At 41.4% G+C, this 23,712-nt stretch overlaps 2 protein-coding genes across 6 annotated transcripts; one reads left to right on the forward strand and one right to left on the reverse strand.

The window, feature by feature from the left end:
* Nucleotides 1-1,906: 1,906 nt before the first annotated feature.
* reeld1 (reeler domain containing 1) lies at nt 1,907-10,785 on the reverse strand. Its single transcript, XM_076092161.1, has 7 exons — nt 10,695-10,785; nt 10,357-10,554; nt 5,263-5,472; nt 4,851-5,121; nt 4,591-4,647; nt 3,587-3,878; nt 1,907-2,530 (listed from the first exon to the last, which is right to left on the reverse strand). Exons 1-7 carry the CDS (start codon nt 10,783-10,785, stop codon nt 1,907-1,909), a joined length of 1,743 nt encoding a protein of 580 aa, XP_075948276.1.
* Nucleotides 10,694-23,393, forward strand: LOC142950652 (uncharacterized). 5 transcript variants are annotated; one of them, XM_076092212.1, is made up of 14 exons: nt 10,694-11,639; nt 13,745-13,837; nt 15,775-15,854; nt 15,952-16,052; nt 16,143-16,265; nt 16,866-16,977; nt 17,172-17,235; nt 17,724-17,764; nt 17,925-18,109; nt 18,322-18,405; nt 21,697-21,953; nt 22,562-22,666; nt 22,831-22,887; nt 23,102-23,393. In XM_076092212.1, exons 3-13 carry the CDS (start codon nt 15,782-15,784, stop codon nt 22,859-22,861), a joined length of 1,176 nt encoding a protein of 391 aa, XP_075948327.1. In that variant the 5' UTR covers nt 10,694-11,639; nt 13,745-13,837; nt 15,775-15,781; the 3' UTR covers nt 22,862-22,887; nt 23,102-23,393. The 5 variants fall into 5 exon arrangements, with proteins under 5 accessions (XP_075948327.1, XP_075948329.1, XP_075948328.1 ...); XM_076092214.1 differs by having other exon boundaries at nt 15,955-16,052; XM_076092213.1 differs by lacking the exon at nt 13,745-13,837 and having other exon boundaries at nt 11,551-11,639.
* Nucleotides 23,394-23,712: the final 319 nt, after the last annotated feature.

Below are 23,712 nucleotides of genomic sequence, written 5' to 3' on the forward strand. Positions count from 1 at the left end.
CACACACTCCTAAAACGAGATGGAAAACCAGATTTTAATCCGGACCTCCAGAGATTACAGTGTTTGGAATCTGTTTATCTGACTTTCTCTTTACGTCTTAACACCCCTTTGTCTAACATTCCTCCTCAGGGCCAGTTTTGTCTAATCAAATGAGGAGGGAAAACACTCTGGGAATTATTTGCAACTCATTAGTTTCACTGACCCATGGTTTTTGGACAGATGGCTCTTCTGTCACCTCGTTTGGATGAAGTAATAATAAAATAATACTGTGAAAGTCCTGCCAACAGACCCGAGAGGCCTTCTAACACACAAAAAGTGTTATGAAATGACTCAGCAACCAGCACTACTGTCCATAAAACCCTCACGATACAACAGCCAAAATCAAGAAATACACGATGTATAATACTGAAAATATACTTTATTATGCAGGAAAATCCTGCTGTTTTACAAATACTTTATCAAATTTCACAACTACAGAGCTGGATTTACAGCCTTTGCATCACCAACGCTTTCTATTCATCAAACAAAAAAGTGTCCACTGAATGGTGTATGTCATCCTAGCCTTGTCTTTAAATATCCTATCAGGAAGCAGATTGTTGCTTTAATTCTCTAAACATGTTGGAGGCAGAAAAACTCTAGAGGACACAACACTAAGCCAAGAACATTTTCTTGAGCACGAGTTAGCTATTTTGAAAAAACAAGATCAAAACTCCTGCTAACTTGTTAATGGACCCTCGAGGGTACAGTTATACACTCCACAGTATGGAAGTGGGTGGAACAAATGTTATGGAAGATTTCTATGATCAATCGGGAGAAGAGTCAAAGTTTTTTCTATCTATGTCAATAAACAGAGTCTTGAGAGAATCAACGTTTTCGTCATTTAATAATGCTTGCAAGCAGGAGAGCGTCTCAACAGACACATATTTCAGTGTACAGTAGAGAGGCTGTCTCAACCAAGTATCAGAAACACACATTTTAAAGGAGAAGAGGCTCACTCCCATTTCGTAACTCATACATAGGAGAGAACAAGTTTCTCTGCGCAGGCTGTATTGATCTGCTCGTTATCTGGTTTCAATCAAGACGTTCATCTTTCGTCCTCGGGTGAGGATCATAACACATGCCACAAAACAAACAGTGCATCAGGTTCAAAACTTAATGATTAACTACTAAATCAAGAGAGACTGCTGTCCTTAAACAGTGTCTGTGTTAAAAAACATATTTTTCCCATTACACAAACTTCATGTTAGTCATTTTTCATTTAGAGCGTCGGTGGTGCAGCTAAAAGTCTCAAATGATGTCCCAAAGTTCATATTTTGGCCTCAGTCGAAAACTCGTGAAGTCTAAATCGGAAAAGGGTTCATCTCCCAGAGAGCATGAATGGGGGTGCGAGACGAAAGCTTAGCCTAAATACTCACTATGATTCATCCTCTGAGGATCATGAATATCCACGGCTAATTTCCTGATCTGCCAAGTAATTCTTGAGATATGTTAGCCATCAAACATTTTAACTTGATGCTAAACAAATGGTGACGAACTCTCAGGCAATCTGGCCCAAAGCTATGCATCTTGTTCTGGACCACGACGACAGAAGGACTGACAAACATCATTATCCCCAATGTTATTGGAGGTAAGAATAAGGTTTTTTGTGAAACCTTGTTTCACTCGTTTGACCATTAGTTTCATGTTTTTAGAATGCTGTAAGCTATCTTGGTTTAGAAGCTAATGGGAAATTCATGCTAGGCTATCTAGCTACCATTAATCAAGATAAATTGGTATTTTTCAGTTAGTAACAGAATGCTACGCTACTTTAGTTTAATCTAATGTTGCTAAGGGCATTTTACGCAGTGGGATTATTTCTGGCCTTAAGAAATATTTTAGTACCTTAAACTATCTCTGTAGGCAGCCTTCAGTCTCCAGGTGAGGGCAGAACATCGTACTCTGCCAGGAGCACAAAACTGTTCTCTCTGATTCTCCGGACTCGGACCAGATCTCCACACTCCTGGACGTGGAGCAGCCCTCTCTCACCTCTCCCGTACTCTGTCTCCCTGTCGTTCAGCGTCACCTCTGTTTGTTTGCCGCAGGCCTGGCGGCACATGTACCTCACCCCGACCACCAGCACCATGCCCAAGCCCGCCGAGCAGCCCAGCAGCATGCCCAGCTCCCACGCACTGTGTCTGGCGTTAATGTCTGGATACTTCCCCTCCTTGTCTGGAGTACCGGGGGGTTTGGAGGGAGGTTTGGGTTTAGTGTCGGTTTTGGGAATGTTTGGTTTCAACATGTGGCCAAGATTTAAGTCGAAGTTCGGGTCGAGGTTTGGATGGCGTTCAGGGTTTGGGTGAACCACTGTTCTTGGTGTTTGTAGATTGAGGTTGGGCTCAGTATCAGATGATTCAATGTGGTTCTGGATTGGTAACCTCTGACCTAGGGTAAGTTGCTTGGAAGGTATAGGGGAGGAAGTGGTGGAAGATGTGAGAGGGTTGTAGAGAGAGCGCCGGGGAGCTGGAGAGGGTTCTGGGTGAGGGGAGGTAGTCTGGGAGGACGGCAAAAAAGAAGAGGTGGCAGACAAGTTTGAGAAGGACGTTGGAGTAGCAGTAGAGATGGATGAGGAAGAAGAATGAGGTGAAGGGGGAGAAGAAATGGAAGAGGTAGATGAGACACTTGAGGAGGAGAGGGCTGGAGAGATGGTGGGAAAAGAGGGCGAGGAAACGGTTGAACCTGTGATGGATTCAGAGGAGGTGAAAGGAGACGAGGAAGAAGTAGATAATGGGACTGAGGCAATCAAGGGAGCTAATGATGGATAGTTGGAGGAGTTTGAGGGAGGTTTGGTAGAAGAGGTTAAGGAGGATGGCAAAGGGGAAGTAGAGGAAGGGTGGACGAGGAGCAAATGAGGAGGAATGGAGATCGGGGAAGGAGACAGGAGAGAAAAAAGGGCTGGAGCTGTTTTGGGTTGGTTCTTCATGGAGGAGGAAGAGGGAGAAGATGACAAAGACGTCCATACGGATAGCGGGGCTGAACCTCTGGAGGGATAAAGAGGAGTGGAGGGGGGAACAAGGGAAGAGGCAAGCATAGTATGGGTGGAAGAAAAGGGGGTAAACACTGAAGGGGTGGTTGAGGGAATGGATGCAAAGATCAGGCTCATGGTTTTGAGCTTCACTTGAGACGGAGGATCTTTGACCTCTTTACCCTCACCCAGTGTGAACCTTGAAGGGAAGGGCAGAGGGTTGATGGATCGAGGAGTTGCTGAAGATTGAGTTTGCTTCCACCCAAAGGTAAGTGCCTGGGGGGCAGAGGCTTGGGAATGTTGCTGGGACCATGGTAGGGGGGAGATACTCAAAGCCTCAGCTGGTGTTCTAGATTTGGACTGGTCTGTCTGTGGATGGCTAGCTTGACTCCGAGTTTGAATTGGGATAGTTTGGGGCAAGACTTGGGTAAAACTGCTCAACGGTTGAGGTTGAGGAGGACTGCTCAGAGGTGCAGCTGTTTGAAGCCGAGGCTGATGTGGACTGGTTTTCCTTGATCGAGTTTTGGGTCCAGATGGACTATTTTCAGGTTGAGGTAAACTGCTCATGGGTTTGATGGAAAATACATGGATGGATAGAGAGTAGGCCTGACTGAGGGGTGGAGTTGTCTGGGTCTTGACGAAGGACTGAAGGGTAGGGGTCTTGGATGGGAGAATGAATGATAAAGAGGTTCGGGACATAGATGAAGGTTCTTGGAAGAACGGAAAGATATGGCTTGGACCAGTTTGAGAGTGAAGAAGAGGTTTGGTTGAAGAAGTTTGCGAGTGGAGAGAAGGTTTGAGGTGAAGATTCTGGGTCCGGGGCACGGACTGACGACCCTTTTCATCCTTGATTAAACTCGTGTGGGACTCGCTAGTCCTCCAGGGCTGCGATGAGCTACTCTGGGTCACAAACTTTACTGATCTAGTTTGGTCCTGAATTGTCTCTCTTGGATTCTGAGATGTGGATCTTGAGAGATTTGCATCGTGGAAGCCGTGCTTGGTTGAAGGTATAGCTGTGGTGGTATGAGCATGGTTGGTCAACTGAAGAGAGCTTTTGGGGTCCTTGGAGCTTCCTGTGTCCGTGCCTGCCTCTTCAGCCTCACCTGAGACGGATCCTGAAGTTCTATAGGTTTCATTCTCACTGCCTTTGGTAGCATTTTGATTAGATCCCAAAATAATAGCTCTGTTCTTTCTGTCATTGCCCACCTGGTTGGTCAAGTGGTTTGTCTCCGAGACTGGACGAGATACTGGTCCGAGGGTAATAGCATGGCTGGCTGTTTGCTTCGTTTGTTTGTTTGATGCTTTATGGGCTTATGGTGGATAAAGACACAGAAAGACGGTCATTGCAGGAAGCCTAGTCCGTGTTTTACCTTGGCCTCCAGTTGCATTTTATGACTTATGACATAAATAATTATATTAAATTAAGACAACTTCTTCAAACTGAAGGTAAACAAAGGGGCACAAACATTCAGCATTCTACAAGTTGCATACCTGGCAGAGCGGTAACTTCATCTTCCTGTAGTGCAGAGTTCCCTCCATCCACCACGCTGATGTTACTCCTAGTCCAAGGACGACGACTCCCATCAAGCACCACTGCAGACTCGATACCTGCCCAGTATACAAAGTAAGACTGCACCACTGTGATGCTGGAATGACAAAAGAGGTAGCTGAATATACAATGATGCAATTATGCAAAAAGTTATGAAAATAATTAACCAAACATTCACATTAGAATAAATTGTGCCTTCACCAGTATTTAAATTGCATAAATATTTGACTGCAAGTTATGAAAGCAGTTCTGATTGTAAAGAACAAACCCTAAGCTTTACAAACCTCGACTCGTACTCACTAGAACCTTATGTCTCCCATGGGGCCCTCGGGGGCCCTCCACACAAACGACAGGTTTCTCTTCAGCTGTTTGTCCGAGTGCGTGAGGGTGTCGTCCTCCGAGAGGCAGCGCAGGGTGTGGGTGCCGGGCGGTGTGAGGGTCCAGGAGCCGCCCACCAGCTCCGGGGCCACGCTCGTAGACCTGGCTCCAGTTCTGGCTCCGACTCCGGGACCCTCCACACTGCGAGCCTGGAGCAGGAAACCCATGAAGTCCCGAGAGCTTTGGACCGTCACTGAGGACACAGGAGATTAGCAGTCGTAATCAACTGTGCCGACAAGTAGAATTAACTTACAATTAACCGCTAGTTAAAAACCATCAGAGTAGCTGGTCGATAACTGGTTCGTTAACTAACCAGTGAGTTACATTTTTGTACCTGTTACAAACTGTCCAGGTAGGTAAGAAGAGGCGGATGTGCGCAGAGCGACATGGACCCGCTTCGGATCCCGTGGTTGAGCGCGGATGTGGCCGGGAATCATGTCCCGACATGAGGCGTGGCCGGCACCGCGGGAGAACGTCAGGGTGGAGGGAGCCAAAGAGAACAAGACCACGCCCACCCCAAAACACCGGAGGGGAGACTGCATCTCTAAAGACAATCACAGCTTGAAATGGTTGAAATGAGACAAAGAAACAAAGAAGTATTGTTACATTGTCATGGTTGTCTTTGAGAACGTTTCCTTTGTGTCGAGTGATTGTAAAGGAGATTTAGGCTTCTCTAGTCCACGCAGTCGGTATTAATTAATAAATGACTTATGATGATAGTAATTAATAATATTCCTGATTGACCAGGACTTTTGTAATTATGAGTCACACCTTAAAAAAATAAGTTACACCTTATTTATCTTTTTATTTTCTTGGCTTATTGATACCTTCTCTGGATGTGTGTCTCCTGTCAATGCAATTCTTTGTTTGCTTTTATCAACTCATTTGCAAATATTTGTTGAACCGTGATGACGACGCTCCAGTTTAGCTTTGTTGGATTTGTTAGTTTTTTTTAGCTCTTTATACCACGTCGTGACACTCACTGAGCATCGAACAACCACACGGAGGAGTTTGAATTTGTCTGTCAGGCTCAGAGTGCCGTGACAGGACACACACACACACACACACACGCACACAAAGAGGATAAAGAAATGATTCTGTAGTCGTCATGCAGCAGACAATGAAGGATAATAACCAGAGTGACTGCAGCTCAGTTTCTTTACATGAAGCTGATCAGCTGCTGGTAGAAGTTTACTAAGGGTTGTACTTAAACACAAATTTAATTTAATTTTACATGAGTATTTACATTTATACTTTTCCTCCACCTCAGAGGTACATATTGTACTTTTTTACTTCACTACATCTTAGAGGTACATATTGTACTTTTTACTGTACTACACCTCAGAGGTACATATTGTACTTTTTACTGTACTACATCTCAGAGGTACATGTTGTACTTTTTACTGTACTACATCTCAGAAGTACATATTGTACTTGTTACTGTACTACATCTCAGAGGTACATATTGTACTTTAAGGTGTGTCTACAGAATAAAGGTCGAACAACAAAATTCAACTAAATTTTTTTAATCTGTCACTGATTAAATATCGAGTAGCTAAAACATTGAATTATATCTTGTCTTTAAATTCAAGATAATAATAATTTCTTATTTTTGACTTTTTTGTTGACTTTTCTTTGTTTTCTTATTGTTTTTATTGCATTGTTATTAATGCAATGTGCATTAGGCAAATAATATCCTCTAAAAACAGACAACAAATGAATGAATGAATGAGTGAAATGTGCATCGTTACCTTGAGGACCTTCAGGACATTTAGAAAATCTTCTTCAGTGTGTAAAGAATCACGTCTTTCGGTTCAGTTGTGTGGTGGAAAGGACCTGAATCCTGTTTGAATTTAGAGTTAGTTTGAAGTGGATGAGGTCTGGAGGGATTTTGGGGTCCAGTATGTGGAGGGGAGAGGAGGGGGGGGGGGGGGACGTAGAACCAGAATATGTAGAGCTGCAGGTCGGAACCCTAAACACATTATAAGCTATTTTGAGTGATTTTAACATTAAATGCGATGTGTATATGACCATATCGCTATTTTGGTTTTTAGCCGCATCATATTGGTTTTTGGTCATCGCCATTTAGTTTTTTCGCCAGATCAGCTTGGTCTTTTGAACGTCGCCATTTTGGTTTTTAGCCACATCATCTTGGTTTTTTGGACGTCGCCAATTTTGTTTTTGTCCTTGGCGTCAACGCTCTGACAGGCCGTAACGGAAGATGAGGCGTACGGTAATAAAAGCACGACACTCACCAGCAACATTCAGTCTCTACCCGACCGATCTGCTCCCACAAGTGGGCTTGTCGGTCGCTGTCGTGATATTGTCCGTCTGACTTTGAAACCAGACAGACAAACACGACCAAAACAAGCTTCTCCTCCGTTTTCACCAGCGCTTTTCCAAAAAGTTTAGATATTTTGAACTTAAAGCGCTACCCCTCCCTCACTCCCTCTCACCATAAGTGATCCTTATCAATATCTAATACTTCGTCAGTAGCTTTGACTGTTGTCTCATTGATGGACAGAAAGAGACACTCTTTTCTATGTGACCGTTTTCTAGGGGATTAAGACACACACACACACACACACACACACACACACACACACACAAACAGGATGTACAACAGCTGTTGTCGCCTCCCTCCAGGATCTCCACCTCATTTTTCTTACCTCACTCCCTTTGTCTCTCCATCATTGTTCAACATGGCAACAAGAAGAATGAACGTAGTCAAACTTGTTCCCATGATGTGTGGTTTCAACAGGTGAGTGACAGGTGTGTGTCTCCTTCACCACTCTATGTAAAACTAACACCTTGCTTCTAGTACAAATACAAAAGAGAGGCATTGAAAGCTGCCAGAGAACAACTCATCGCTCGACTGAAAGCGTTCATAAATGACAGAAGATCACCTCTAACTGATCTCAGGTGGGTGAGCAGAAGGAGGTTATATTTTGCATTTAAAATCAGCGTGTAAAAATGTTTTGAACACATTGTAATGTACTTATGAGCAAACATAACACTTATGTAAGTGTCATAGGGAGGCAATGAGTGATAACACAGTACACTCTAAACAACTTCATCATAAAATAACGGTAACTTACTGGCAGCAGGTTTTTTTTACGGTGAAGCTACTGTAATTTACTTTTATGGTATCTTACCGTATACTGGATTACGGTATGTGATAGTAGGATAACTGGGTTTTACGTGATTTAAGGTTTATGCCATAATGTTACCGTTTATTTACAAAGGGTAATACAACCCAATACTTTTGCATTTAATTCCCAACAAATAAAAGAATAACAATAGACATACAATACATAATTGTTGCAGTTTAATACATGTTCTCAAGACAAATAATGAAGGGACATTTGTATTACATCACAAAACTCACAATGTACTGCATGTTTAGAAGAAAACAAATAAAATCTTTAATGACCGGCTTAACCGAACTCATGACCTCAGACCAGTAGCGCCGAGATCTACAGTTGTTCAGCGGTAGGTACCTATCCCTGGAGTGGTATGCTACTGTTGTTCATTGGTAGGTACCTATCCCTGGAGTGGTATGCTACTGTTGTTCATTCACTGAAAAAAATGATTCGGCCCCCCTGTAAATGTTACATGTCTTAATCTAGTTAATTTCATCGATTTTAATGTGTAATTGAATCCTACGTATCTTTTTTAATTAATCTCAAAATGTACTGCGCTCGTTTAAAATGAGCTAATTCTATTCAGGTAAAAGTAATGAGAAAAAAATATGTACAATTTAATTTCCACACGCTTTCCTGTCTGCGCATGGGCAGACTGCTAGAAATTCAAATTCTGAAGGCGGGGATTTTTTTCACTCTGGGGGATTTCCGTTAGAATCTCCTGCACTGCCGTCTGTCCACAGGTCTGTTTTCGGTAAGTAAGCAATTTATAACCATATGTGTGTTATATTTGTTCTAAAACAGAGTTTTCTTTACACTTTAAAACAGTGTTTGATACAAAAAATCATTTAGCTAACACGATCAATTGTGTGTTTGCTACTTTAGCTAACGTCACAACAGCTAACGTCAGCTTAGTTGCTACTTTAGCTAACGTCACAACAGCTAACGTTACAACCGCTAGCTTAGTTGTGTAGTAACATAATGTGAAGGTGATATGTATGTTAACATGATATTGCTCTAAAGTGTAATGCTAGGTGAATTAAATTTTAGTAGCTTTTAGATTGTTTTAGTGTGGACTTCACAAACATGCATGCAAATGTAATTGACTATTTAATGAGTTGTAGACTGGCCATGCTGATTGCCAACTGTATATTCCTGACTGGTTGCAAGTATGTTTTTAAATCTTTTCAGTATGGTAGAATTAGACAAAGGTAGACAAAGCTAACTGTGAAATCACGTTAGTAAATGGTGTTGAAGATGCTCTCAGACAGCAAGGGGTTAATGTTACCGTTGCAGCCCTGACACGGTAACGTTAACGTTATATTGCAGCAGCAAGCTGCCGGTAACGTTAACGTTAACGTTATACTGCTGCAGCAAGCTGCCGTTCAGTCAACACAATGACGCTGAGTCATTACAGAGCAACAGCAGCTCACTTTGTGTACGTCTTAAGTCTGAGTTCACCAGAAGCAGGCTTCAGTAAAGTGAAAATAATCACCAGGTTGTGCTTTATGAGAATAACTATAAGTAAAGGTAGTAGGGTCATGTAAGCAGAACTAAGATAATTAATTATTACATTAAGAGAATGTATAATGAAGTCAGTGTATTTTTTAAGGTCACCATAGGTCCTATATATATTCTAGACATTTTCTGTAATTATTTATGTTTTGAGGGATATTTCAACAACTGTAATTATTTTTATACAGGCGACAAGTGCTTTCAACCCTTAAAGGGCGGCCATCCTCCAGGCATCCAACTTGAGGAAGATGATGGGCATCTCTTTCTGAAGTATATGGTAAGTCAATGTAACCAGCCACATGTACTGTTTTGTATTACAGAAAATGTTTTAAGATCCTAATATCACTAACAGTTACAACAAGTCATTGCGACAGCACAAATAACTTGGTTCACACCTGTTGAATAGGTATAGAACATTTTGAGTAACAAAAACAATGCTGATATAACCTCATACTCGACTGTTGTCTGTATGTAATTAAATATATAACATGAACACTTTTTTCTTTTTTCTCATATTCTCTTTCAGTATACAGGACATCAAGGCGATGACATCATGAGAGACCTGAAGATATCCACCATGTGCATACATGTCATCAGAAGAGGGTGGAGAAGCTGGACGCTATGATGACAGTGACATGAATGCTGAAGGAGTAATCATTCTGGACAACATTGGATCCGTAGCCCGAGCTCCTTACAATGAGGCCAGGAGTCACCTATGCACTGAACACGTGAATTCATTCAGAAAGTGCTCTTGCTTTCCCTCAAAGTACTTTGACCAAAGACCAAAGTCAGTGCTGGACTGGTGATCTTGGTGATCTTCTCGAAGAATGACGAATTCCTGACAATGAAGTGTCCATTTCTGGCTGCTGTGATCATGGAGCCTTTGACTTTGGTCACCGTGTATGGCTTACTGTTATACGGTGTGGTGAGCTTGTTGTGCTTGGGCTGACGATGAAGCACAGCGTCACCTGGAGTGAGAGTGTGTGGTGTAGCATTACAATTACTATTCTAGTGCCCCGCAGCACAATGTCTGATGCATGTGATGTTGTTAGTTCACTGCTAACTTGTCTGAACTGCTTTACTATGTTGGCATGTCGTGACTCGTCACTCTGGTGCCATGGGTTGTGTCTGATGTGAGCACTAATCTCTTGAAGGATTGGGTCTGCGAGTGTCTCTCTCTTGATCTCCGTGAGTGTCATGGCTTTAGGTGTTGCATGTACTGCAACAGGCTTTTATTCAGACACTCGTACACACACTGTTTATGCGGTCTTACTAACTGCCTGTCTATATATTGTACCGCCCACAAGGTGGCGTGGTTCTACTGTGAACATCACATAAACTCTCCTCCTCCCTCTGTCCTTCTGTCCCCTCTCCTCCTCCTTCTGTCCTCTCTCCTCCTCCCTCTGTCCTTCTGTCCTCCTGTCCTCTCTACTCCTGTTCTCTCTCCTCCTCCCTCTGTCCTCCTGTCCTCTGTCCTCCTCCCTCCGATGTCTCTCGGGTACCTCAGGTATTTTTTAAATAGGAAACAAGAAAAGGAAAGCTTAGGCAACACTGTTTGAATCCTTATCTTGCGCACATTTTGTAGAAAGCAATCATTTATTTTGAGGCAAACCCTGTCTGAGCCTGTTTCTTTAAACCTTTATTTCTTTACATTTTGCCAAATTGACACAATTCAAAGTTTGCCGAATTGACTTTTAGATATTCCTGTTTGCGTCGTACCCATGGACTCACAGAGAACTGTCAATGGATTACTTTGATACTTTGATACTTTAATACTTTGATACTTCCGAACTCGCCTGAGTCTTTTTTCCCTTTGATTTCAAAGCGAGTTTAAGGAAGTTTTTTTCACAATGAGTATCGGAGATGATGATGAGTTAAGTCTCTCTGAATGATTTACCTGTTTTATATTGAGCAGCATGAGGACACCTGTCCCCGCCTCCATCAGATAAATAGGGCAGGTCCTACTGGTCTGACTGGATGACTCACACACTCCTCTGATCTACGTGAGAGTGTCACGAAGCAAGACGATCTGCACCACCTGAACAACTACAAGGTTAGAAACTCTTCTTCTCATCGTGTGTTGTTTTAGTAAGAAGTCTTAATCTGAAGCTGCTTTATAAATGTAAATACTGGAAATACTCACTTTAAAACTGTACTTGAGTATATAAAGTGTTGTGCTACTTTATACTTCTATTAAACTACATTTTGGAGGGGCGTATATAGTTTTTACTCAAAACACATTTATATTTACTGGTTGTTTTCCTGATTAAAATATTACATAAATCATTCAATAAGTATATTTACATAAATGCATTGGTGCTTTTTACTCAAGTACAATATCTGATCTCCCACCACGTAGACAAATCGAAAGTAGTGTATTGTGCACTTATATTTTAAAAGCACTGCTATATGAACAAAAGGACAATCACATTTGGTTTGCAAACACTTAAATCACATCAGGTTCTTTTAGCAGTGTTCCCTTTACACAGCAGCAGTTATATTTCTTCACTATCTGTGCTCAGTGTGTGACTTTATGTGAAACGTTCCACTGCTGTGCAACAGGAACAACATGTTTCAGCACGTTTCAGCACAAATGTGTGTCTTCATGACAGTCAGAGCATGTGAATGCAGCTCTACTGTTCATCAATATAATGCTGTAACTCAGAGGTGATGATGGTGACCCAGCGATCAACGAATAAAGACACTTTACCCACAATTTAGGTGTATTTTCCCTTTAACTCACGAGATGCAGCATGTTTTATACTTAATGTGAATATAATTCATACTTTGTTGGCATCTTATTCTGAAAACCGGATGTTGTCTCACGTTAATCTTTCCGCTAACTTTCACGGTCCTTCGCTCGCTCCCGATCTGTGCTGTTTAAATGTGTTTACCGTGAATGTCAGCATATAGGTGCACTAACGTGTAAGTGTCTGCTGAGTTGACCGCAGCGATGTCCAGTAGTCTCCATTCCTCAGAAATAATCATATATATTCTGTGTTCTTTGGCCTGATCTTCTAAGTCCGTCTTCATTCTTTTAACTTTCTTCTGGGATCTCAAACCTACTTGACAACACGTATGTTGTAGAAGGTTCTCTTTATGCGTGTATGTTATAGAAGGTTCTCTTTATTCATGTATGTTATAGAAGGTTCTCTTTATACGTGTATGTTATCGAAGGTTCTCTTTATACGTGTATGTTGTAGAAGGTTCTCTTTATACGTGTATGTTGTAGAAGGTTCTCTTTATACGTGTATGTTGTAGAAGGTTCTCTTTATACGTGTGTTATAGAAGGTTCTCTTTATACGTGTATGTTATAGAAGGTTCTCTTTATACGTGTATGTTATAGAAGGTTCTCTTTATACGTGTATGTTATAGAAGGTTCTCTTTATACGTGTATGTTATCGAAGGTTCTCTTTATACGTGTATGTTGTAGAAGGTTCTCTTTATACGTGTATGTTGTAGAAGGTTCTCTTTATACGTGTGTTATAGAAGGTTCTCTTTATACGTGTATGTTGTAGAAGGTTCTCTTTATACGTGTATGTTATAGAACGTTCTCTTTATACGTGTTATAGAACGTTCTCTTTATGTGTATGTTGGAGAACGTTCTCTTTATACATCCATGTTGGAGAACGTTCTCTTTATACATCCATGCCAGTGGGATTACAAATTCTATCAGAGCAATACAATATCTTAAGGAAGCTTTAGGCTGTACAACAGTTTACCTCTGACAGACTGACAGCCGCTGCTCTGAGTCAATAGGATCCTGGTAGTTGGTCCTCTACCTGCATGCGTCTATTCAAACCTGTTGGACTTTGCTTTGTACACAGTAAGCAAGCACTATCAAATGTAGGTAATGTTTTACCACACATTTATGGACTCAGCAGAAGGGGTGTGCTTAAAGTGATTGTCAGACCTCTGGAGTGGAAAGGCCTTCGCGTTTGATAGTTTGCATTTTGTGTGGAAGTGGAAGGTACAAACAAACGGCTGGCATTTGGATAATACCACAGACATGATGGGGGTTGTGTGTGTGTGTGTGTGTGTGTGTGTGTGTGTACCACAGAGGCAATTATGAGTTATGAGTACTCTACACTGTTTATGTTCAGCTTGGCCTGTCACTTCCTTTTTAACAACTGTAAACTAAATTAAATGTTCCTGCAGGCTTGAGCATTTTAGCAGGTGCAGAAGGAGCTGGTCAAGCTGGAATTTCCAGTGGGGCACATCAGATGAGGTCGTGTTTCAAACGTTTTGCAGGTTTGTAGTTGAGATCAAAGGCAAAGTTTGGTTATGGTGTGGTCCGAACACTTGGAAAGCAGCTTAAGAGATTTTATTGATATCGTTAGCTTTCATCGTGTTCATATGTGAAGATTATCCTGCTGGACAGAACATTTAAGTATCATAAACATTTTGTTTGCCACAGAGTTTCTGCAATAATCCAAAAAGCCAATGGAAATATCTCATTGGCTTTTTGTCAAGGGAATCTTTGAGATGCTCACTTCCACTTTTTTATCAACTATAGTCACAATCTTTCACTTACCTTTAACATGTTGATGTTAAAAGCATTGTCATTGTCTGTTGATGTGGTTGGAACGTTAGCTGGGCAGCTAACTAGCTTAGTTAAACATGCATTTTAGCCATTGCTACGGGATGAATTAATTCAAATGACTCCGGGTGAAAAAAATCATTGTCATTGTCTTATGATCCGCTAAAATATGGACGCAAAAATATTTTTTATGTTAGATTTATTTGTTAACTTGCGCAGTCATAATGTTGGAAAGTTAGCAAGCTAGCTAACTAGCTTAGTTATATGCTTTCACCATGATTTTGAGACATTGCTGTTGGTGACAAAATTCATTACAATTGACTAAAAATCATTTTCATTGTCTGGTGATACGGTTAAATATGGCCACATAAATATTTTTTGTTCTTATATAATTTTGGAAGGTTAGCTAGCTAACAAGCTTAGTTAAACGCGTGACCATTGCTATGGGATGAATTAATTAAATTCACTCTAAGGGTAAAAATAATTGTCATTGTCTGGTGAAGTGGGTGAATATGGACACGTGTCTGTGTGTATCTTCTATGTTAATGTTAAGGCTATATGTGTGTATCTTCTATGTTAATGTAAAGGCTATATGTGTGTATCTTCTATGTTAATGTAAAGGATATACGTGTGTATCTTCTATGCTAATGTAAGGCTATACGTGTGTATCTTCTATGTTAATGTTAAGGCTATATGTGTGTATCTTCTATGTTAATGTTAAGGCTATATGTGTGTATCTTCTATGTTAATGTTAAGGCTATATGTGTGTATCTTCTATGTTAATGTTAAGGCTATATGTGTGTATCTTCTATGTTAATGTTAAGGCTATATGTGTGTATCTTCTATGTTAATGTTAAGGCTATATGTGTGTATCTTCTATGTTAATGTTAAGGCTATATGTGTGTATCTTCTATGTTAATGTAAGGCTATATGTGTGTATCTTCTATGTTAATGTTAAGGCTATATGTGTGTATCTTCTATGTTAATGTTAAGGCTATACGTGTGTATCTTCTATGTTAATGTTAAGGCTATATGTGTGTATCTTCTATGTTAATGTAAGGCTATATGTGTGTATCTTCTATGTTAATGTAAGGCTATATGTGTGTATCTTCTATGTTAATGTAAGGCTATATGTGTGTATCTTCTATGTTAATGTAAGGCTATATGTGTGTATCTTCTATGTTAATGTAAGGCTATATGTGTGTATCTTCTATGTTAATGTAAGGCTATATGTGTGTATCTTCTATGTTAATGTAAAGGACATATGTGTGTATCTTCTATGTTAATGTAAGGCTATATGTGTGTATCTTCTATGTTAATGTAAGGCTATACGTGTGTATCTTCTATGTTAATGTAAGGCTATATGTGTGTATCTTCTATGTTAATGTAAGGCTATATGTGTGTATCTTCTATGTTAATGTAAAGGACATATGTGTGTATCTTCTATGTTAATGTAAGGCTATATGTGTGTATCTTCTATGTTAATGTAAGGCTATATGTGTGTATCTTCTATGTTAATGTAAGGCTATATGTGTGTATCTTCTATGTTAATGTAAGGCTATACGTGTGTATCTTCTATGTTAATGTAAAGGACATATGTGTGTATCTTCTATGTTAATGTAAGGCTATACGTGTGTATGTATTACAGGTCGGCGATGGTGTGTGTGTTGGCTCGTCTCCTATTTGCTCTCCTCCTGACTGAGACGTCGGCCTCGCCGTCAGCTTCAGGTAAAAATCAACAAAACAAACAATCGGATGGAAGACATGAACGTGCTGACAGTCCGATTTAATGTGTTTCAATACTTTTAATTGAATAATGCGTCAGTAGAGACGGAGCAGGCCTCTCCGTGCCCACCTCGGTGGCTCCTGTTCGGGCAGAGATGCTTTGCTTTCTACCCTGTTTGGAGCTCTTGGACCAACGCTGATGTAAAGTGAAATCAAACACATTTGAATTCATTAATTCATAATACATGAATATTCATTATGGTTTAACGTGTGTGTGTGTGTGTGTGTTAGTTGATGTGCTCTCAGAAAGGAGGTCACCTGGCGTCTCTTCACACACCAGAGGAGAGGCAGTTTGTCCGTCAGCTAGCAAACACACACCTTCCGGTGTGGCTGGGTGGACGCCAAGCACAACAGGTAAACCTATGAGTATTTATAATTTATATATCATATGAGTATTTATAACCACGCCAGTGAGGAAACAATTGTATTTAAACACAAACAATGTTCCTCCTAACAACGGCCCTGTGGTTGTTTGCTGTCGCTGTGTGCAGCGATGGAGGAAGGTAATATTTGATGGTGTCTGTGTATTATATCTGTTTGTATCGGGGGCTCACCTCAGGGAGACCACGGGTGGATTACTGTGCATTAGTGTGGCAGACAGTGTGGGGAGTCATCTCATATTATACCGTCACCTGTAAAGCGAAACCTAATTAGCCTTGAGGCGAGTAAAGAACACGATCTTCTCCCACACCCAGATTGTGGCTACAGCTGCGGGGAGTAGTCTCTATGGAGTCAGGACCGTAATTCAACCCAACAGAATGGTACCAGGGATTAAATTACGGTATTCTACAGTAGAATGTGAGGTTGAGTATATATATGTATAGTGTATATACATTTATATATACAGTAACTACAGTTGTCAGATAAATGTATGTAGTGAAATATAAAAGTACTCTATTTCCCTCTGTGATGTATTAGAAGTATACTCTTAAAGAATGTTTTTCCTCTCTGAAGAATGGCTCTTGGTTCTGGAGCGACGACTCCCCCTTCAGGATCAGCGGTTGGACCAATCAGAGGCAGGGAAAGGCCGGAGAGGGCGGGACTTGCATGGCAATTACACCAAAATGTAAATAAGAAAAAAAACACACATGGAATGAATGGATTATTATTGTTAATAGATGGATTGTTATAGGATAGCAACAGTTTTGGAGGCAGTTTTGTTGTTGTTTGTATTGTAAAATCCTTAATTATTGCTCCAAAAAAACTGAACGTAAATGAAATGCTGTATTAAAAACAGTAATGTGTGTGTCATGTGTTCAGGTGGAGAGCTGGGCAGCGCCCCCTGTGGTGAGCTCAGGTTCTACGTCTGCTCCACTGGAGCCAGGTGAGCTCACAGTTAAAGGTAACATCTGATCCATGGATTAACGGCGGCGTATCAGAACCTTTGTAGGCAACGTATCCTCAAACAACGGCTACTAGCTACTACGTATTTTTTGCGTGACGGAGCCGGAGAAGAGGGGCAATATTTAAAGAAAATAAACTATGAATTTACAAGAAAAAAACTGGGATATTCTGAGATTAAAGTAGTAAATTTATTAGAAAGAAATCCTAAAAAATTGTGTTTTTTTACTTTAGTTTAGGATGTTTTTTCTTGTAACTTTACCGCTATAATCTGGGATATTCTGAGTTTCTTCTCTAAATATGACCTCCCTCTCTTTTATTGTCATTATTTAAATCCAGTGAACGTTCTGAAATGCAAACGTGTGAATAATAAGATGTAAAGTCCTGATGACTCACCTCGTGTGTCTGAACCAGTAGAAACAGTGAATCCATTTATTGTGTTTACCCGTTTGTTTCTCATCTCCTCTGCAGTTCAAACAAATCCTCCGCCGACGGCGAACCAGTTGAGCCAGGTGACAGATTACTGCTTGTTGCTCTCACACTATTCACTGTTCACAGTTAAAAGATACTTTATACTTCTCCTCCAATACCTCAGAGGTACATATTGTACTTTTTACTGTACTACATCTCAGAGGTACTTTGACTACTTCCTCCCTGCCTTCTGTCTCTCAGGCATCGTGGCCGGTGTGAGTCTGTTTGATGTTGTGTGGAGTTACATCGACCCGCTGGCGGAGGAGATCCTCCACTCGTCCTCCGTCCTCAGAGGGCTCCGATCCGGTCGTCTCACACAGAGCTGCTACGACAGCTTCATCCAGCAGGAGGCGCTCTACCTGCACAGAGTCAGCAGCACACTGCAGGTCAGCGGCCATACTTATGTCTGTCTTTCTATCCTTTCATCTGTTTTCATCCCTTTCTCTCTACTAAATATTTCTGTGATGATTCTATGTACTTTGTTTTTAAAGGACTTCTCTCACAGCTTTTCAAACTTTTAAATGGCTACAAAGTATTTTCTTCTGTTTTCTTTTTTGTGAATTGATTTTAATGAACCGGTGTGACTTGATGACGTCAGGTCCTGATGAGCGGTTTACAGGAAGCAGACGACGTGACGTCACTGCTGCTGGACACACTCAAACAGTACAGCAGCAGCAACCAGGTGAGACCAACGTGTGTAAGATAAGATCAGATAATCATTTAAATTAGAGTGGATATATGCTGTATATTGTTGCGTTTTCTCTCTTCAGCAATACCCCAGTGGGCTACAGTTCTACAGTTTTTACTACTTATTTTACCCCTATTGCCCTTGTCCTGCCGCTTCTAGGATTTGAATGAATGAGAATGTTTCTTTGAGACGTACATTACTTAATCCCATGGGGTAACATCCTTTTCCTTCTTTTAGTTCCCACAGGGGGAATTTGTTTTTATCTGGCCAAGTTTGTTCAAAACTGAACGCATTTGGTCGTGTTATGGGTACGTGTTTTAATTGGGTATAATGGTCAGGCCAACGGTTCCCTTTGCCACATAGCCATAAGTGTAGGCCGTACTGGGTTGTGTCCTGGTCAGGGACATCCCTACAGTAGTGCACCGGGTGGTTTATGTACCACAGGTGATCACCCCAACATGAGTGCTCTTGCAGCAGTCACCGGGTACTCCTGAGTGGTCAAAGCAGCATAGGTGCCATCTCATTACTTGTTGTTTAAAACATAGATTGCACATAGTGACCTTTCTATCTCCCACTCCTTCCCTTGCCGGCCTGGAGACATCTGGCTGGCTCAGGGTGGGCCGAGCAGACCTTGGTCCTGCCCAAATAATGGTGTGATTTACACAGGAAACATGTGCCTGGTACATAGTCTTCCCATTTGAGGAACCCCCCTGGGGGCTCCCCTGGTTGGGCCAAACCTATCTTTATGCTACCCCCCCCACATCGCAGGAGAGGACACATGTGTACCTTCTTGTGACTGGGAGTCCTTTTGGCATGGACTCAGCCATGGGTGTTTAACGGTTGTTTGTCACTTCCCTTTCTGTGAAACATTTTACGTAATCGGGATTATCTGGGAGATATGCACGGGACCTTTATCTTTTAAGATTATTAGATTACCCTTTATTTCTTCTATCTGGTATTTACTTTCGTTGGAGGAGTGTATGGGCTGTTTGCCTTGTTTAATTCCTCTATTCAGCCACACCCAACCGTCAACCTGCAAAGGAGACGGAGAGGTTTCGTTAGGCGGGCTAGGCTTTCGGTCGAGTTTTGGCATAGACAAATACTCATTTAGACACATTAAGAACCTTGGTTCGTCCCGTTGTTTGGGGCAGTTTGCTTTTATGTATTCTTTTGCTGATCTAACAGCTCTTTCTGCTACACCGTTCGTTTTGGGTTTATAGGCACTCGACCATTCAGGTTCGACTGATAGTTGTAACAGTAATGTCTCTATGTTTTTATTCTTAAAGTGTGTCCCGTTATCCATTCTTAGAGTAAGCGGGTTTTTACCTGTGAAGAAGACCGCCGTCGCTGTGGCGATTGTTCTTCCGGTTGCTGTTTTTAAAGGAAATATCCTAGTATCTCCGCCATTATCAGTTATTACCAGAAAGTAAAGGTTGCCTCGGGGCGTTCTTTGTGAAGAAGGTCCTGCAATGTCCGCAGAGTAGTGTACACCAGGAGTGTCAACCGCAATTGGAAGCATGGGACCACTAGCCCTTGGCATGCCGCCTTTATCCGCGCAATTCGAGCACTCAGCTTTTATTTTCGCGAATCATTTATTGAACCTCGGAAGTTTAATTCTTTGTTCAGTTAACCAAGTTCTTGTCCGCTGTAACCCACAATGTCCCAGGCAATTATGTATTTTTAGTAGAATACCTTCAGCATGGTCATCTGGTACTGAGACACCTTTGTCCGTGTCCCATTCAGGTGGGAATATACAGGTTTTTCTGAATAGTACACTGGCCGCGAGAAATCCATCTTCCCTTTCTTGGGCCAGCGCATCAACCTCATTATTACCTTGTTCATCAGGGGTCTCTCCCTTAGTGTGACTGTTTACACTTGATGCAGGAAGCCGCAGATGAAGAAGCTCTTGCCGACTATAGGAGATAAAAAATGGGCCTGTTTCACTCCTAACTTGAAGTGTCTGAGCGGCTTTCCAAGGATAAAACAAAGCCACAGAAGGCAAACTAAAGTGCGACTGTTAAGTGCGGCCATGGTGTCGTCGACAAAGTTTGATCACGCTGATGATCATGAATCAGAAGGCATTTAAAATACATAAAAAACATAAAAACCACAGACGCACAGGTAACAGAGTCGCACAGGTGACAGAGTCGCCAGCAAAGGGGGCGGCGCCTCAAAGCAGTTGAATTCACTTTGCTTTGGTATTTATGTGTTTTGCTAGTTTCCTATGGCAGGATGTTGTGTACTAGTTAGGTCTTTCCACTTCTGGTAACAGGAAGAAGCTTGTGGGCAGGATGTACGTCCTGTTCTAAATGCTGAGTATATGTGATATTGCTAATGCTTTGTATGTTGCATCGTTTCTAGCATATTTTTGACATGAGTTTACAACAGCTTTCATACAGTTTACTCAACAATATATACATATATATATATATATATGTATATATATATATATGTATAGTGGATAGTGCAAACAAGAGACATAGTAAAAAACAAGATCAAAACAAGTATTATAAATAAGTCATAAAACAGTAAAGAATAGTAAAAAAGTAAAAAATCCACAATAACTAAAACACGATATATCCAGACAGAATAATTGTAGTATTGCACAGTGTATTTATATTGCACACTCCTCTTCCCCCTTGTGGTGAAGCCTGACCGGAGTGGTTTCTGAAGTGGTAGGAGGCAGACACGAGAGACTTTGTTCCAATAACAAAAAGGTGTTTTATTTACTAAAGTGCCCTGCTACACGTGTAACCACACATATATACAAACAAAACAAACGTTTAACGTAGCTTAACTGAATAAAACTCAGCTCATCATAAAGTAACATAATCACGTGCACACAGCTACACACTGATCGTCTTTTCTCCCCTTGTTCAGTCAAAGTCATTTCCTTGTATAGAGCCTCCTATCAGCAGGATGTAGTTCCTACCATGAGTGCAGGTGACACCAATTACTGACTCACTAGTTACCAGACAAAAGCTCTACCTTACAGCACCCCTTTAGGTAACCAACAAGTTGATATGGTTTACGATTTGCTATACACTCACAACAATGTAAAACAGATCACAACTAACCTACAAACCTACCTGTACATACTCTACTCCCCCCCCCCCCCCCATACTTGGTCTGACCCAATGACATGGTGGGTATGGTAAACAAACAATTGACACGCATGGTTAAATTTATAGATGAATGTAATATGGGGACAAATGGTGCGTTCTCACCCACTTTGTCACACACCTCTTCCTCTTCCTCTTCCTCTTCCTCCTCCTCCTCCTCCAGAGCCTCCTGGCTTCTCCTCCCCCTCAATGGCTCCAGTCCTCCCTCCAGTCCTTCCACTCGGTGGTCCTGGAGGAGCCGGTCTACTGGCTGGTGGCCCTGTCGGCCCGGGCCTGCCTCCGTGACTTCCTGTCCAGGGAGCTGCTCTCCTCCTCCTCCTCCTCCGAGGAGCTCAGGGGGTCCGGGTCGGAGCTCAAAGCCAGCCTCCTCCTCCGGGAGTGGAGCGAAGACACTCGGACGGAGGTCACCTGGATACGCAGGTAACTATAACGTCAAGAAGAAGGTTTAACTCTAAAATGTGATGGCAGCTGTTTGAGATGAATAACTCAGCGGGGGAAGAAGTATTTAAATCGTTCACAGTAGTAGTACCAAACCTTCAGAAAATACTACAATACAAGTAGAAAAAATGTACTGAGAGTATCAAAAATACTCATTAGGCTGCAGAGGGCCGCTCTGCAGCCTAATGTATAATGGTGGAAGAAGTACTCAAAAGTATCAATACCACAGTGTACCAGTCCTGCAGTCCTGTAGTTAAACTGAACTTGTAATAAATTAAAGTATCGCAATACTGCTTTTTCCTCACACGTGTATAAAAAACATGATTTTTAATGTATTTCTAAATCCTCACCTTTAAATACTTCTTCCTTCTGTTCAAATGTTTCACTCTGAAATCCTCAAGAAAAAAATATTTAAAAAAAAAAGGCACTCTGGCGCTTGGAAACACTACCGCTTCTGTCCACAGGGGCCGCCAAACACAACACACACTTTTAAAGTAGAACTTTGAACACAACCCTTTTTACTTCAGGGTCTGAATACTTCCTCCACACTTCATGTATGAGCTCAACCTTCTCCTCTGACTGTGTCACAGGTACAGGACGCTGATAGAGGAGCGACAGCCTCACATGGACGTGTTTCAAGCCGTCAACATCTTCAGACAACACATGATGAACCAGAAGAGCCTCTACAAGGCCGCGTAAGAACAAATCAACCCGTCTGTGGTTTCCTGTCCGTCACTCAATGAGGTCCTCATTAAAGTGTGTGTGTGTGTGTGTGTGTGTGTGTGTGTGTGTGCGTGTGTTTGTGTGTGTGTGTGTGTGTGTGTGTGTGTGTGTGTGTGTGTGTGTGTGCGCGCTGCAGAAACTGTGATGAAGAGGATAAAGCACGATGAAGAGGAGGCGGCGGCTGCTGATGAAGGTGAGTCAACACAATGCAAAAACATTCATTAAAAAATACTCCCTCTTCTTCTTCTACCTCCTCTTCCTCCTCTACCTCTTCATTTTTCTCTTCCACCTCCTCTCCCTCTTCCTCCTCTTCCTCTATCTCAATCTGTATATTGTATGTATTTGTAATAGTTTATCTGTATATTTTATGTATTTGTAATAGTTTATCTGTATATTTTCTCCTCCAGGATGAAGTTCGTAGTTGCAGCACCTTATTCCAAAAATGTTGAATTAAAAGCACTTGTTCCGATGCCCCATTGGCTAAAATAAAATGTATAGATGTGTGTATTATTTACTATATTTTTACTTCAGAAGATGTTACTGTTCCTTTAACTTCACTATTTTAAATTTGACATGTGAATGTATCTCAGTTCAAACAACGATGTTGTATTTCACAATAATCAGTGGCTCTTTGTATTGTTAGCTGTTGTGATCTGTCGTGTGAAACCGTTATAAATAAAGTTTTTGTTGATAACTTCCTGTTGAGTTCACACACAGTTTGTTTATAATAAAATGTTCATAAAGTTGATTTATATTCCTACATGTCATCACACAGACAGTAGTCTCTGTCTCCCCCTGCAGGCTGAAACTGGACACTGCACTCATACACAGTATATAAGATACACAACACTACTGCAATATTTGATCTGATACTACTATTGCTAGTATCCTACTCTGCTATTACTACTGCTAGCACTTCTTCTTAAACTCTACTACCAATACGTTTACTACCTCTATCACAACTTCAGTCAGTACTTCTAATAATGCAACTACTACAACTGTTCTTCAATACATGTAC

This window comes from Anarhichas minor, unplaced genomic scaffold, assembly GCF_050575085.1.
Source record: "Anarhichas minor isolate MPS153535 unplaced genomic scaffold, ASM5057508v1 ptg000016l, whole genome shotgun sequence".
Lineage (NCBI taxonomy): Eukaryota > Metazoa > Chordata > Actinopteri > Perciformes > Anarhichadidae > Anarhichas > Anarhichas minor.

What these genes read in the sequence shown, in the direction of transcription:
- reeld1 (XM_076092161.1), bottom strand. Translation starts at nt 10,785, where the DNA reads ATGACACTCACGGAGATCAAGAGAGAGACACTCGCAGACCCAATCCTT. An exon ending in ACCTGGACAGTTTGTAACAG is followed by an intron (nt 5,122 to 5,262) that starts GTACAAAAATGT and finishes CTGTGTCCTCAG; the next exon opens with TGACGGTCCAAAGCTCTCGG. An exon ending in CCTACTCTCTATCCATCCAT is followed by an intron (nt 2,531 to 3,586) that starts GTATTTTCCATC and finishes CCGTCCTCCCAG; the next exon opens with ACTACCTCCCCTCACCCAGA.
- LOC142950652 (XM_076092212.1), top strand. Translation starts at nt 15,782, where the DNA reads ATGGTGTGTGTGTTGGCTCGTCTCCTATTTGCTCTCCTCCTGACTGAG. An exon ending in GAGTCAGCAGCACACTGCAG is followed by an intron (nt 18,110 to 18,321) that starts GTCAGCGGCCAT and finishes TGATGACGTCAG; the next exon opens with GTCCTGATGAGCGGTTTACA. An exon ending in GAGGTCACCTGGATACGCAG is followed by an intron (nt 21,954 to 22,561) that starts GTAACTATAACG and finishes ACTGTGTCACAG; the next exon opens with GTACAGGACGCTGATAGAGG.